Below are 16,614 nucleotides of genomic sequence, written 5' to 3'. Positions count from 1 at the left end.
GCTACATATATTATTTACCAATTCCTACGTCTTCTTTTCAGTCTTTTTCTCCCCCACGATATTATAATAAATGCTCCACACCGAGTGATGCTCACTTTTATCTACTTCACACACTCCAACCTCAGAGCTATATTACGGTATCCCGTGATACACCATGACTCTTCTGAAGCCCTACCATCAATCCACAGAGTACATTACCGCCTTATCTGAGTATGCTGTATGTTAAAGGCCGCGACTTCAACAGGTTTTGCATGAAGCACTGCTCCGAGTGCTGAGCAGCATCCTCAACTTCAAAACCTGTACATCCTCGTGAGTGGTTTCCATTTGTGTTATGGTTGAGTGAACAAGTGTTCAATTGTTATCAAAGATTTTTTCGTGGAAGTCATACTTAAATGACTAGATACTGAGGCCGCTCCCACCATATAAACAGAGGCACTGGTTATATAATAATAATATAACAATAATGATAGCACGATGATCCTGGCTTCATGATGTCCAGGCATCACATTGAAACAATCAGAAAATCGTGTGTTTTATCCATTTATTGTTTTCACCTAAAATGAACCTATTAGGTTTTGCCTAATGTAAGGTAAATGAAAAAGGAGACATTTTCGGACTTCCGGGGTTACGTCACATCATAAATACCCTGTATATGCGCACGTATACGCAGAATATACATATACCGATACATATTCTGATGATGTTCGTCCATCGGAAGTCGACGAGGACCTTGACTCATATATTCTGAAAGCTTGATAATTACAGCACTTTGGGGCAATCATTTGCGGGACAATGAGAGCACGCCAGTGTTTTCTACATATATGGGAGTGTGTAGTGCCACTATCTATGTATAGGACTACCTCCAAGGCAATCTTCAGTTGGCAAGATAGTATCCATGTTCCGATACAGTATCCACTTGCCAACTGACACTGACTGTCTCTGCCTATATAACGATTATGCTACCGGATGTTTGGAGATAAGCATAGAATTCCAATTTACGTCACTTTTATCTTTTTACTCACTTTAAGTAATGCAGATTCTGTTTCCGAACACTCTGGACGTTTTGCAATCTGTTCAGCATCTGATCAGTGGAATAAGATAACCTAAATTTCCAAGGACCCTGGAGGCAGGTACATGTGGGGATAATGGCGGAACGAGATCCAGGCGGCAGGGCCCCGGGGCGTGGATTAAAACCTTTATGTGCAAATCGACCAGCCCGTCTATTTTGCCCGTTCTATCTCTTATAATGCGTGAAGAATTTTAAGTGCGTTTCAAGGCGGCGATGCGGGCTTGTCAGCATTATTTCAATATTTCCGTTTTCCCCTGAGGTGATATTTAATCGACGTGAACAACAGGAATGAGGATTATCGACAACTATGGCGAAAGTGGTGGTCACAGTACGACAGGCATCAGGTGTTTCCGCATTCTGTATTCTCCCCCAGTACATACGTACTTTAAGAGTTGTTCTAGTCGATGTCATTTTCAGTCATGTTAGAGACTGACATTAAACCTACAGATGTTCGGGATCTAGACATTCGGAGGTATGTATTAAAGTTATACCTTACGTACTTACGTGCGCTGTTTTTTTAACCACGTATGAATTCATTATGAGTTTTATGTTGATTTTCATCAAAACAGTACATTATTAAGTGGCATATTTGTTTCTTTCTACACTATACTTAACTATTATTAATCTAACGCATCCTAATCAAGGCTCTGTGTTCTGATTTCAATATTGCAAAATTTTTCACCACTTTCTTGTATCGACAGAACTAATCTAGAGAGGTATTGGTATGCTCTCATTACATCATGTTTACAAATGTCTCTGGTGGGCCATGGGGGGGGGGGGCAAGTGCTCCATCACCGCACCGCTCCTGGAGGTCAGAGGTCGTCCTCATCACCCATAATTCAAGGGATTAGCTTGTTCTGAGTTGTGAAAGGTCATTAATCATGATCGTCTCAGAAAACTCGCGATGTAGTCCCGTGCCTGGAGGCTGCCCTGGATGTATGGAACATGGCGCTGTCCAGATTATCAATAACCTTGGCATACACAGGGCGATGGGACGCCCAGCATGAGCTAATCTATCAACGCATTGATTTAACAGGCTCTCTCAGAACATTATGTGGGAGCAGCGAATTATCAAAACAAGACAATCGTAAGATAACCATGCAATAATGCTCAAAGAATAATTCAGTTTAAAAAAATGATACTATGAACATAAGTATAACAGAAGTCGTTAAAAGTTGATATTAACAGAAACATCAATTTCTCTTTCCCGAAGGATAATGGAATATTGAATTCTAACACTGAATTCCACGGTGGTAGCTGATGTAGTCATAGAATTGATCAAAATGTCAGAAGGTCTAATTGAGAAATTAATGCCATTAGAATAAAACCAGATAGTTTGCATTGATTTCTAACTGAAAAAGACTGATATAACCTTGTGTTGTACACGATAAAGTTGCCCTTGGTTAGTGTAAGTTTTAATGTCAGTTGTAATCTAAGCTGCATTACACCTTTATTTCCCACTTGTTCATATTCAACTTTATTTCCCTTTTGTACACATACCGATAGACTCCATTGCCCCCGCTGTATATTACATGCAGTACAGGGGCCGGGGGAAATAGGTTAAGCGAAAAAGGCAGTACCCGCTATGCAGAATTCACACCTCCATAATCTCCATGTTAAAGGCAGCTTTCTGTATGTAGAATTCTGCACCGCGGTGAGGGAGCGCAATGGGCCGTACGCTTTACAGCGTACCAAGCCGTTCATCAAGCCTGGGAAACTGTCAGAAAATGGCGGTAACTTACTTAGGACAGGAAGCACTCTAAATGGCAAACATTCCGCGGGGTGATAGGTTTGGCTCCGCTGCAGAGAAGCAATAGTCCCGAAAATGTTACCGTTTTACGACTCGGTTCAGAGGGGACCTGAGTGAGGTGGATACTGGAGAGGAATGTTGAACAGTATATCCTGAGTCAGGTGGAGGCTGTGCGTACTTATATGGGCTGTGTCATTACACCATGTTAGAGGGATATTAAAAGGGACGACTCAAAATAAGAGCGTGTCAACGAGGCAGTCAAGATAGTGTAGTAGAAGAATTATGATTGGGAGGAGAGGAAATTCTTCATCGTACCATACAACGTCCTTCATCATACCCATAAAAAGCACTATAATTGTAGTGTTACATATTGCCAACCCACAAATTTTAGGCAATGGGACAAACTAGCTGTGCGATGAAGATGATCCGTAGGTTTTCTATTCGTCGTAAAGAATACGTCACCAACCCCTGTGCAAACAATGTAAAACTATCTGGTCAGCTGCCGTTAGTAAAAACCATTAAGATACATACTATAAAGTGATTCATGCCACCCGCACACTGAACGCATTTTATCTGGTCCTTAGAGATTTGGAAACGATTCGGTTTTCTGACTATAGCAGGCCTGGAGGGCAGCATTGTGCAAGATGGGCCTGCTGTCGGGATTGTTATCATGCATTTATGTAGCAAAAGAGGTAAGATAAGGAATAAATGTCAAATATTGTAAATACAAAACTACACGACGTCCTGCCTGACGTTCAACTTCATCTAGATACTATTTATAGCACCGGTCCCTTTCACAATGTCTCTTCCTTTGCGATGTATTCTGACACGCAGAAGGATCCGGCAAAATGCACCACAGTAGGTGTGAGAAAAATGAGACCTTTAAAGATAAAAGACGACTTGAAATGAGCGTGCGGAAGAACGTGAAATTCATCTTGTGTCGCCATTAAGTCTGGAAATACAGAAATAAATTCTTCATCATCGCATTCTCTCTGCCTATCCGGTACTTTTCTTCCATGCCTACTGCTGTCCTAACGGCTATTAGAAGTTGCAGACATTCTTCAAAACGACAGAATTGCGTTACGTCCCAAACATAAACACTAGTATTCACTGGGGAACGAGACTTGTACATTGCGGAGCGCACCGAAGGCAGGTGCTATTATGTTTCACTCATGGGAAAGCGCCTGATGACAAACCGGCCATTAAAAATCCCATTTCCACTCAGAAACAGAAAGGCTTTCACTTGAAAATACCCTGATGCACTGCAGAACATCCATCTTGGCACCTCATTAACATAACAGAAACAATGCACTTTCTACCCTGAGGCATGAATAATGGCTCCGTGTGCAAATATCATGTCGGGAGTATGCGCAGACACGTATAAGTAGCAATTGATTGTTTTACCGTGATAGCTAAGCACGATTATCATATGAGTCTCTTAATAGCCCTATTGCATGCTATTATGTGATGATATAACCAAACAGTTTCCTTCAAAATGTCAAGCAGAATATCAACTTTATGTACCTACACAAATAGTCATGAACATCTGTCGGGACAATTCTGTATCGATGTGATAAATGAAGGGACTTTTCTAACCTCGACCCCAATATCTGTGAAGAAGACTTGTAATTTCCCCAATCGATTTGACCACAGGTGATCAACCCTAATGTCTGCCAACCTTTAACTATATACCTGGGTACCTTTTTGTAGTAACGTTAGTCATGGGGCAGGTCCGGTTCTGTAAATCCTCAGGAAAATTGCATGTACTAAATACTGCTATTACTAGCCGATGTGTACGTATGGTGGACTGCTTAGACGTTGAGGTGAGAGGGGCATATTGGTTTTTCCACATAAACCCAGACAGAAAATATGAAGTATCTGAGCTCCTACGTCGTAGCTTCACGTGTTTTTTCAATCATTCCTTAGGATGTCTGAAACGCCAGACCTACTTTCTGATGTACGGATCTTTCGCATATAAGACTTGGTCATATCAAGGACGTTATATCAGCTGATATAACGTCCTTGGTAATATCACTTAAGAGACGTTGAGCGACTATTCATACATTTCGACCATTCCATCCTTTCCTGCTAGCGCTCTTTCCTTGTCAGCGCGGAAGAGTTCTCAATATGCCCCTCCCCAGCACACACAGTAATTGTGGGCTCTCAGACATCCCTACTTGCTGATGACTTTGACGTTATTCAGTTTGAGCAACATGAGACCTCATCCTTAGAACTTAATCTATCTCCGCGGTTAAATCTGCGCTGGCTCCCATTAAATCGTCATTTCACCCGTACCCTAAGGCAGTGTTTGACCTTGGCATATATCACGACCAATGAAAACGTCAGCCTGATTCTTTTCATTGCTCCCCCCGTATAACGCCAGTTTGCGCAGCAAATATACATGCAGTACATGTTATCCAGAGGAAGGCAAAGCGGGAACTTTGTCATGTCAGGAGGGGCGAATGAAAAGTTTCCACTCATGCAAGCAAGGGCTTTTCACAATCAGTAGAAACATCATGTCTATAAAATTTATCCATGGATTAACGGATTATACGACAATGGGCTATACAATTACGCCTTGATTTTATACAATGCTGTGAATGGTTTATGGCTTAGTGTTTTTTCTCTCAACAGTATCATGATATACACTTCACCGGCTTCCACCGTATGTTCAACCTTAACTTCTACTACGGATCTTAACCAACAGCATACCTTTTCTGTAAGCAGCAAAGTACAGTTTTATAAAGTTGATTATGTATACATTTATTTCACCCATTTGACGGTTCATTTATATCATTATCTCAAGGATTGCAAATTTTACGTGCATCCATATGACGAGTGTAAAGGGAAAGGTCAATTTAATGCATTGTGGCTGTCCCAGAGGCTTTCCGATGACAAGAAAACAACTGCTCACCCACAGAAAATCACTCACCTATTATTGCCGTAAATCCACCCCTCTGGGTTCGATACTGGGTGGATAGGAAGCCATCTTACATGGCAGAGAAACCTGCTGTTATTGCATTGTTGCACAGGAGCCAGGGACAGTACAATTTGAACCAGGCAGAGCGTAACGTGCGACGATGGTGATATCGCCATTTGCATGGTAATGACTCGGAATATCGGTATGAAAAAAAGTCTAGTGCTGCATTTGCATCTAATGCGAGCAATCTCTATTTACTCAGAAACAATCATCACGAAAAGTTGGGGGAGAAATTTTTTTTTTTTAAATATACGTTTGTTCACATGTTGCCATCTAAATTTCTACACAGTAGAATTGTATTTTCCCGTATCAAATAAACGTAGTTAACAGATTACTACCCCTGAAACCATACATAAACCATGAAACTACTTTCAACCTAGGAAAACATTGACGCTGTGTTAGAAAATAATGAAACATCATACAATGTAAGACAGTGTCACTCTCCATTCAGGTCATTGCCATGAAAAAAAAATTAGGGTTTGGTCGCGACATTCAACTTTGATAATGATCTATGGAACATTTTAACTAAAGCCATATAGTTAAGCCTATAAATAAAGGTTTAGGAGGCTGCAATCGACCAGCCCATAGAAGAGCTGGTAACAGTACAGTGAACAGTTCACAGTACAGACCCGTCGCGTGGTGGATTTAAATCGCTTCCTCTGTGGCTATTCCAAGATTGAAGGGTAACCAAGCAAACTGAGCACATTTTGCCGAATTAGTCACAGTCTACTTGTTAAAGCCAGCTGTCGAAACATTACGACGATATAGGATAAATAGAATTGGCTTATTTTGCCTGATCGGAACCCTTTGGGGCTGCTGTCCTACGGTGTTTGTTCGTTTTAAAAGTCATTGTTGCTTCAAAAGGGTGCGAGCACCCGGGACAAAAGCAGTCTTCCCGGGACGAGCAGGTGAAGTGCACTCGAGCGGAACAAAAGATGAGTAAATAAACATTGGATGACAAAGGTGACGTGGTAAACCACAAGGTGTTGTTAGCCAAACTAAAGAGCTACGGGTTTGTCCAGTCGGCCGTCAATTGGGTCAACAGCTATCTGACAGATAGAACACAGGCTGTCAGTGTTAACGGTGGAGTCTCATCACACAGGAAATGCTTAAGTGGTGTTCCACAGGGGAGTTGCTTGGGGCCATTACTTTTTTGTATATATACCAATGATTTACCCACTGCTATAACTCACTGTAACATAGAGTTATATGCTGATGACTCCACTCCTTCCGCTTCTGGCCCAAATGTCTCTATGATACAAAACACACTTCAGGCCGAACTTAACCATATATGGGACTGGGTACAAGCAAACAAATTAGTATTAAATGTGGAGAAAACAAAATCGATTTTGATGGGAAGTCGCCACAGATTAAGGAGCAACCCAGAGCTACAGCTTTCTTTGAATGGCAAAAGGATTGAACAAGTATTTCAAGCAAAACTACTTGGTTTCATTATAGATCAGTACTTAACATGGACACAGCAAGCAGACAAAGTCCTGAACAGGATGACTGGTTCACTAGCAATGCTTAAGAGATCTAGACATCTGATTGTGGATGGACCGCTAAAGATGGTGACGCAGGCACTAGTGTTGTCCCATCTGGATTATTGTGCTTGCTTGTTATCTGCCTGCCCTCAGACCTCCTTGAACAAGCTACAGATTCTGCAAAATAGGGCAGCTAGACTAATTCTTAATGCGCGCTATAATGAGAACATTGATTATATGCATAGTAAACTACAATGGCCAACAGTTAAAGAAAGATTGTACACAGGCACTCTTTCTATGTTCAACAAGCTATTAGTATCTAAGGAACCTAGAGCTATGTATAGCAGATTAGAAAACATTAGTAGCAGACATGAGCACAGCACTCGTCTTGCGACAAGTGGTGGTTTTAGATTACCTAAGCCAAGAACTGCGGCCTTGACAAGGACCTTCTTGTATAGATGCACCAAGTCATATAACACTTTCCCACCACAAATGAAAGCAACCTCACCTTCTATTTTCAAAACACACATTGTGAATTGGATCCGGACAAAATCAACACAAACAAACCCTTGCAGGATTGGTGGTAGACGAATTTGTATGTTGATATGATGTAGATAATTGACTTGTGTTGTGGATATTTTCTTTGTTAATTACACCCATTTGGTTATTTTATTTATGGTTTCAACGATTGATGTTTTGTTACTTATGACCTCTGACCCCTCCTCATTACTTCTGTTTACTGAGTTTATGTTACATTTTTGTAATCAGTTCACTTCAGTTTTTCTTATGTCAGACAGTATACATGTACTTTTGTTGACTTTATGTTACTTGATGGTTTTAATTTGTAATGTTGATGGACGACTCCAGGAAGAATAGAGTTATGATAATAATTGTAACTCTAATTGGAGATCGAAATAAACAAACAAACAAACAAAGGTTGGGGAACAACTACGCGGGGAATACACCAGACATTTAGGCCCCTTCAACCATATCAAATCTTTTGTGTTGCACGGATGTACCTTGCAAAGGCGCACACTATAAAGTTGACTGAATCGTATCTTTCTTCGTACTAAGTCTGAACTATAATCCATATACAATACGCAAAAAATGACAGATACAATATTCTTCAACTTACCTACTAGTCGTTCACACAAGGTGTTAAGCGAGCCTTTCTGTGTGAGAGGTCTAGAATGCACGACGCAACGTTGATGTAGAACGTGTGAGGTCAGAGTCACCATGAATTTCCCAGTATCATTGAATCTGATCCCACGGACGAGCATTCGCGAATCAGATCTCATTCGTTATTAACCAGAAAAGCTAGCTTGCACTCAGGGGAAATTGGGCACATTTGTCAGTATCTACAGCACTCTCACAGAGGAAAAATTACTTTCTTCCCCCGTAGTTCATTCTGCAAAATCTGGAGTAATCCTCACACACCTTCTTAAATCTATATATAAGAGACAAAATATGCATGGTTAAAAAAACTGATGTTTGAGTATCATCTACCCTACTACCATTCCAAGTACTCACCGTAGACGCCGCTGTAGAAGTGAGTGTGTATCCGTAAATGTTCAGCGCACCTCTCTAAGAGCGGCGTGCTTGTACCAGCTTCCTCCGGAAATTCTGCAACCAGCCGTGCCAGAATTCTCAGGGGATGACGTCATCTCATTTGCATAAATGTGGCCCCGAAAAGGTCGGAATCAGTTCCATGGTCTCAGCAATAGACAGATAATGACAACGTTGCTTAGTAGGCATTCGCCAGGGTCAAATCTAGTATCCGCATACACGCCATAAACAAGAAAAAAAATGCATTTTTAGCTATACATTAAGCCATGCATATGTACGCCGGGTATGAAAGGTAGCTCTTTACTCCGTATGTCAAATATGATCAAAATGTATGTCAAAGTGACATGGAAAATGGTCTTGTAAGGTGCGCAGTGAACACGTACTAAAAACTGCCGGGATACCTATCAAGAGGAATGAAGAGAAACAAACCGGCCTTTATTATTCTAAGTACCAAACCTTCGTAGATGCCTTTTGTTCCAAGCGCTAGATGGCGCCCTTAATGCGCTGTAGATAGCTTGGGTGCCTATATTATATAGACCATTCCACTCTCACAATCACACATATAGCCGTGAAATTGTCGATAAGAAACATGGGAGAGGGGGTGCATGTCAGAGAAAACTAACGAGGAGAAAACACTTATATAGGTATTCACGCATAGAGACTTCCTCTCGGGTTCAACCATTTATTTAAACTGTTACGAGCTGAGTGCTAGTGGAACTAGTAACTGACGTCTGATCAAATAACGGAAATAGAAATAAGAAAACGATGAAGAATGTTTCTGGCCTTTTGCTAAGGAGTGTTCAGTACACCTTGTCCCGTTTGTGCTAATTGAAAGATATTGGTGTAATCAAACGTTAGTAGTTATAAAGAATAAAAGTTAAGAAATAACAATAATGTCTGCTGTCACGGAAAACCAACTTGGATTCATGGTCTAAATATATTCCTCAGCGAAAGAATTCAGGAATCAAACAGGAGAGATTTTGTTTGTATCTTTATATTTTACTTTACGAAGTGAGAGTTAGATTCGTGTTGATATTGAGTCTTTTTGTGAAATGTAAAATTGTTGGAAATGAATGCATGCCCGAATCAAGTCATATCGACAGTATTTTTTCTGACATCTGACCTTCAAAAGTATGTAGTTGAGCCAGTTATCCTTTCAGCGCCTTGTAAATATTAATACAGCCATAGAAACCCGATAGACCGAATCTGGGTTTATCGTCAGGAGACACAATTTGACTTTGATGGGGGGAAAAGTGAATTTTTGGCGATGAGAACAGACGGCTCTAATCCTGGCAGTAAAGCGAGATGAAACAGATGAAGGTTACTGCACATGGCACATGAATTATGGGAAATTAGAACAGTCATGGGATCGGAACTCAACACCGGGAAATACTTCAGACTTAATTGTGGTCTATAAGGTTCAATATAATTTGGTGGGCGTGTGTGTTCTTGTTGTTATAACCGTAACGCTGCGGTACTATAGTTTGCTTTAATGATATGACGAAAGCGATTCAATTATGAGATGAATAAAAACAATGTTGCATGTTTTAAAAACACAGAATTATCCGTGATATCCAAACTTTCCCAAGATTTCTTTTTTGGAGAGGGAGGGGGCGCTAAATATGTCATTTTGTCATGTGCGTAATGGTATGAAAAACGTACATATGCCTCTCCTCTCCTTACTATCTAAATGGTTTTGTACTGTGATCCAGGGGTCAGCGTTTGCGCCTTTCCTGTTTGGTTGGTAATATTGGACCGTAAAATTACTGTCGCCTGTGGTGGGTTGGGTCACCCAGATGGGGGCAGGCCGGGTTTCGGACGTGTTCGGACATAATGAAGCAAAATGCGGAAAGCGAATAGCAAACCCTTTGCAATAACAACACTGATGAATTATTACAGGTTTTCAAATGACAATAAAATATCCTACGTTAATGGGTCCTATCATTGCAAGTCATATGACTAACTTGCGCTTCGATTTTTATGTGGCTAAAATTGCAGATGACGGAAGGAGATGATACTTGTAATTACCGAGAGACAGAAAAGAAACTGCTATATAATAATTGCTCACCTGTGAATGATAGAGAAAATTTTGATAATGATACGATACACGAAATTGAAGGCACCCCCATTATTTCGCGTACGGTGTTTTACCAAAAAAAGGAAGATTATGCGGACGATTCAATATTGCAGATGTTGTTGATAAGAATAAAGTTCTATGGGTGTAATAATGAAAGGATCCACAGAAGAATTATAATGCATATATGGTCCCTTCAGTTGCGATTTAAACGAACCTAACTATCGCTTCATTGACCATGGTGTAAACACGCCCCCATCGTATGCAAGTGGCAGTACAGGTACCTTGTCAGTATCGTTGAGATGGAATTCCGTATCCATGCACCTACTAAGTATGCTATGTTAGCGCTAGGCGCTATGTTTGTTTTCCTGTGAATGGTCCCGCCATTTTTTTCTGACGACTGTCGTTTGAGATTTTTCACTGCTCATACCTGTGATTCCAGAATATCCCAGAATTTCATATTCTCTACATATACAGGGGCTTGTTTTGGAGACGTGACGTCACGTGCCCTATGCCTTGGGGCACTGTTTGTATCCTTATTTAACCTCCTTGGTATACCTAAGGTCATCAGGTCTATAAACCTTTGTTACGCGACTCGCTGGCACGTAAACCATCTAGGGTCAAAGGGTAAGATGTCAGCATGAATAGTCGCTGGCACTACAGTATCCGCCCACTTATTTCACAGAGAGCTACAATATAGCCGGGCTTCGTGTATTTCGGACGACAACTAACTCGCACAAACGTCAGGCAGCTGAGCGTCAGACCGTCGCAGCGTTCCACGAGGCTGGTGAGAAGACCTGAAATCTTAGACAGCTGTCCAAACTGGAAGCGGAATTACTGAGAAGTTGGTGAGCTACCCGACCGGATTCCACAATGAACGCTAAGTTATTGGTAAGTCTGTGTGTGTTATGGTTACCGAGTCTCCCGCCGATCACCTGTTTTCGTTCTGTCTGAACCAGAAGTTGTAGATAACTTAACGTACTTTCGCATGCTTACATCAATGGATATTCTGATAACTGTACTAGGGGGTAACTTCAATTCTTTATGAGATGCTTTAATGTTGCTAGTACCCAGCTCTGCTGGATGTTTCCTATAGTCGTTGGTCTAGTCTGGATACTATATAATATGCACAACATGTTGGAGTGAGTTGGACAGTGGGGAGTGGGTTGAATACTAATGACTGGTATATGGACATATGGCATTCTATTTTGGTCACTCACAGGTTTGTACTTCTTATAAACGATACATGGTATATGCGACTCGATATGTGATCGGTTTATTGTGATGCCCTTTAGCCCTGATAGAATTTAAGCTCACATAGAAATGGGTTTGAGTAGTGAATTGTTTATGCAAGCATCCGGGCCAATGTGTATGTGTGAAGAGGCCCTTTATATGCTGTAATAAGCCCCTGGGGCAACACTTAGCTAAAGCATAGCTTCTCTCACCCACATAATAATAGCACTAACTGAAATCTGCTGGAAGTACGTAAACACGTGATTTCCTCCCTGACGAATCTCCCACTGTTTCTCGTGTAACAGCTGCTGACGTTGTTAAAACTGTCCCCTTCTTCATCACGTTTATCCTGTACTTCGCGTTGCTGTTACCTGACAAGCCTCCATCAGCCGAGGCCACAGTCGTCAAGATGTTACCAGCCATGTGTCTGGTACTTTTCCTGGGCCTTCATGGGAAAGGTACGTCATGGCCTGATGTGATTAATGTGTTGTAAAGATAACCCATTGACTGTGAGAAACGACTAGCCTGATTTAATCACGCTTCTATACAACCCTCTTAACAGCCCTGGACAGCAGAGTTTGTGTTATACAGACTACAAGAAGACGATAAGAAATAAATTTATGCCTACCGTTATAGTTATTCAGAAAGAACTCATAATCACTAAATATTTCTTGGTGGGAATACCAGCAACTTTTATTGACTGGCATTAAACATGACAAATACGAGAAAGTTTACAAACCAAAATGGAAATCATTTGCACAAATTCGCATGCCTGACATATACGAACATTACACTTATTGTGTATCTGAAAATGTTTTACAAACGTTGTAATATTATAACCAACAATCAATTACGATTTTTCCACCCGCCTATAGCAAATTAACATGCGTACAAAATTGAATATACTTGCCGCAAGAATGGCAAGATTACTCAACTAGGTAGAAATACCAATATGGACTAACGAGACCTAAAGCGAAGCATAGAAATCACAGCTTGGCACATGAATAGCTATGTGCCCAAGTTAAATCTGCTTGTCGCAATGTTAACAACAACGATAACAAAACAAACACTCTGGCAATATTATAATAACAATAATACTCAGTAGAGTCCTGTAGTATATCACAGTAATCATGTCCAGGAATATGCTAAATGTTTGAATTTGACAAATCAAGCGATTAACTCCCCAATTCGGGCGTGGAGTTCGGAAGATTTCAAACTGTCCTTCTTCTATCTCTGTCAAGAGTGATTCAGCGTTCGAATCTCTAAACGCTGATTGTTGTTTGAAGTGCGCTGATTGGTAGTTCGAATAGTACTTCGGTTTGATGCTTGGCCCCTGTAACGTTGGGCCAAAACAAAATATATATCGGCCGCCACATCCGACCTAAACTTTTATATAATAAAAAGACATAGTCAAACTGTCCTATGTCTACATCGCAGACATATATTGCCGAATATTTCTTGCTATATTGCTCCCGTCTTTGTTGTCACTAATGAACTTGAACCTATGTGAGGTGTACTTTCTCAACATGATGATTCTCCCATGACGTCATGTCTTGGGTATTACGAGCGTGTACGTTCTCGCCCGCAGTGTTCTGTGGCGGTCGGCTGTACGACCGTCTGATGTTCGCGGCGACGTTTCTGTGTGGAGTGGCGGACGGTGTCATTGCCTGGGACCACCACCACGAGGCCTTCTTTCTGGCAGGTCAGATGATGTTTAAAAAACATATCTTACGCTTTTTGCGAAACTAACCCGGATATACATATACTGTCAGCTTGGGTCTCAAATTGTACAAATCCATGTACCAGCCATTGTAGTAGAAAGCCAGTAACCCGTTCCATCTCCTATAGGAATGGCAGTGTTCGGAGTTGCACATTGTGTGTTCATGGCTGCGTTCAGCTGCACCCCCCTCCGCCTCATCCTCACCATTCCCTGGCTCACGGCTGGCATCATCCTGTACGGCGTCCTCGTGCCCGGCCTGTACGGGGCTATGTACTTCTTCGTCTTACTCTACGCTCTGGTGATCGCTGGCATGGTGTGGAGATCGTTCTCCAGGGTAGAGATCCGGTGTTGCCTCGGGCGCTGCAAGGAGGAGAGGTGTGCGAAGTGCGTGGACTTGGGAACCGGGGAGGCTGCTGACCCGGATGGACAGTGCTACGAGGCGTCCAGACTCAGGTGGACTCAGGTCATGGCGGCCGCAGGTAAGAATGTACCTAGGTGTGATAGTTGCCCCGTTTCTTCTATTGGAGAGCGGACAAAGCTAACAAGGCTAGATTCCGGGCTAATGTTGAAACGACTAAAACGTAATATTCACTTCCATTGAAAATGTTCTTGCAATGACACTGTCCTTTGTTGCTGGATTTGATAATATTATGTTCAGAAAATAAGCTAAGCTGAAAGCAGAAATAAGATGTCTCATGCCCTTATCTTCTCCCCCGGCTACAGGCGCTGTGTTGTTCGCTATCTCCGACTCTATCTTGTCCGTTTTCGCATTTCGAGTACCGGGGGACCCATACCCCGTCCACAGGAGAGTCGCGGTGCTGTCCACATACTGGGTCGCCATCTTGTTCCTGGCTCTGTCGGTAGAGCCAGCGGAACCTTGTCCATGTCGAGGTCAAGGAGAGATGGTGACGTCAGCAGAGAACGAGGACGTCTCAACGGAACGAGTCCGACTGGAAGCAACGTCAGACAGACAAACATATGTAGTATAAGAAGTTGGTTGGTCTGGAGAGGTTTGTAAAGAAGGCACGAACCTTTATTTGAAAGCTGAAGCCAACATGAGCTTAAGGTCGTATTAGAGGTGGCCATGGTGTTCTCGAAGGATTGATGACTGTAACATATTTACAAACAATCCAAATCAACAGTTGTTTTCCTGGTATCTACAAGAATTTATATTTCAGATGATGAGAAATGATGAATGCAGGTCCAATTGGACATTCTCAACAACTTCGTGATGAATACCGTATGGTTTTTTAAGGCGTAAAGGTTTGAGGTATAGATGTTACAAAATCTAAAAATCATGTTCTTCACAACAATCATGATGACTGCAATATGGTGTATGTTTTTGTAAAGGTGTGAGGTATAGATTTTACATAATTCAAAAATTTTGTTATTCACATATATTTACAATACATCGGAAAAGAAATTCACGTCGTTAAGAGAGAGTTCATTTTCTTGGCAATATGACATTTCATTGTATCAAAAAAATATTTCTTACATCGTACATCGTTTATATGGATGTAAGCTTGTCTTATGCAATACACCTTCAATCCGTATGAGGGCTACATGGCGCAAGGGATTTTGGGGACGGGAGTTATTTGGCCATTTTAAACGCCGCCAGGTTTGAATGCCCAAGTGGACAGATTTCTTGCAATCTGTGCAAGGCGACACATAGTTTGAGGTACGTTTTGTAAATTATGTTTATTTGTTTTCGGAAATTTATATTAGCACGGTGTGAAATGGATAATGAAATATACCTTTAGGCTTTACGACACTGCCTATGGCTTCTCGTGTGGCGCGAATATTAGCCCCCCACCCCCCGTCTCTGAGCAACCGCACCTAGCAGCATTCTGTAACTGTGCTGTGTCGTTCTTCTGGAGAATTCAATGTTACTTCCCCATTTAGCATCCACAGAGTGACCGGACGTGTTCACAGTCTTTATGTGATTAATAATTTCTCAATCAGACCCCCCTCCCCGCTCTTCAACATTTTCAGCATTCACATGAAAACATGAATACATAAATAACGCATGGTTGATGTTCAAACCTTCAAGACTACCTATTGTGTTCGGTATGGTATTGACCATACTGTTATGAGGGCGCTACAGTAATACAGTATAGTACCTGTACCATATATCCAATGTTTCATCGCTATGTTTGTACATACCTTCCATTCACCTGCACTCATGAGCACAAACACATGTAGAATTTGAAAGACCAAAAATCTCCTCTTAATTGTAACGGTTATGGTGTTCGGTGTCATATTCGTTATTTGTATTGACTATTTGGGGGGGGGTCTTTTGTAATGTTTCTGTTGATTTGGCAGGTTTGAAAAGGTGTTACCACCTGTTCCGCCATTGTTATATGGAGAAGCACAATAATATAAACAAGAGCTGATGTAATTATGATGTTTGCAGATGTTTGATACATCTTTAACTACCAATACAAATGACAGACTAATTCATTTAAATGACGTTGATTTATAGGTGCGAAGACATAAACAAGTTGTGTAAAGTATGAAAGACTCATCTTAGCTATGAAAGCTATAGTAGCACTTATGTAAATTTTTTGAGTATCTCTATTCAACAAATCATTGCAGAGTACACTCAAACAGTGGCACCTCTGAATATCGTTGATTTTACAAAATCACGTGCCAATAACTATAGACAACACTGTGAATAGCAGGCATAGACCTAAAACACACACTTATGTATCAGTCAGGGTTCTATTGTATTTATCGAT

At 41.3% G+C, this 16,614-nt stretch overlaps 2 protein-coding genes across 3 annotated transcripts in view; one reads left to right on the top strand and one right to left on the bottom strand.

Annotated features, from left to right (window-relative positions):
* Nucleotides 1–8,992, bottom strand: part of LOC118413498 (mucin-2-like) — a 42,110-nt gene extending 33,118 nt beyond the window's left edge. Inside the window, exon 1 of one of the 2 annotated variants that reach the window (XM_035816936.1) lies at nucleotides 8,814–8,992. The gene's annotated coding sequence lies outside the window, so the exon portion shown is untranslated. The remainder of the gene's footprint in view (nucleotides 1–8,813) is intronic. The other variant, XM_035816939.1, reaches the window with a different exon arrangement.
* Nucleotides 8,993–10,830: 1,838 nt separating this feature from the next.
* Nucleotides 10,831–16,274, top strand: LOC118413303. The gene is made up of 5 exons (XM_035816611.1): nucleotides 10,831–11,814; nucleotides 12,462–12,614; nucleotides 13,745–13,858; nucleotides 14,005–14,355; nucleotides 14,600–16,274. The coding sequence occupies exons 2-5, from the start codon at nucleotides 12,566–12,568 to the stop codon at nucleotides 14,863–14,865; spliced, it is 780 nt and encodes a 259-aa protein (XP_035672504.1). The 5' UTR covers nucleotides 10,831–11,814; nucleotides 12,462–12,565; the 3' UTR covers nucleotides 14,866–16,274.
* The last annotated feature ends 340 nt before the right edge of the window (nucleotides 16,275–16,614 follow it).

The sequence above is a fragment of the Branchiostoma floridae genome, chromosome 4 (genome assembly GCF_000003815.2).
Source record: "Branchiostoma floridae strain S238N-H82 chromosome 4, Bfl_VNyyK, whole genome shotgun sequence".
Classification (NCBI taxonomy): domain Eukaryota; kingdom Metazoa; phylum Chordata; class Leptocardii; order Amphioxiformes; family Branchiostomatidae; genus Branchiostoma; species Branchiostoma floridae.
This window is presented reverse-complemented; position numbering and strand designations above follow the sequence as displayed.

Bases quoted from the DNA above. Each gene is read 5' to 3' on its own strand.
- LOC118413303 (XM_035816611.1), top strand. From the start codon at position 12,566: ATGTTACCAGCCATGTGTCTGGTACTTTTCCTGGGCCTTCATGGGAAA. The intron at 12,615-13,744 runs GTACGTCATGGC...TCTCGCCCGCAG, and splicing joins CCTGGGCCTTCATGGGAAAG to TGTTCTGTGGCGGTCGGCTG. The intron at 13,859-14,004 runs GTCAGATGATGT...CATCTCCTATAG, and splicing joins CGAGGCCTTCTTTCTGGCAG to GAATGGCAGTGTTCGGAGTT.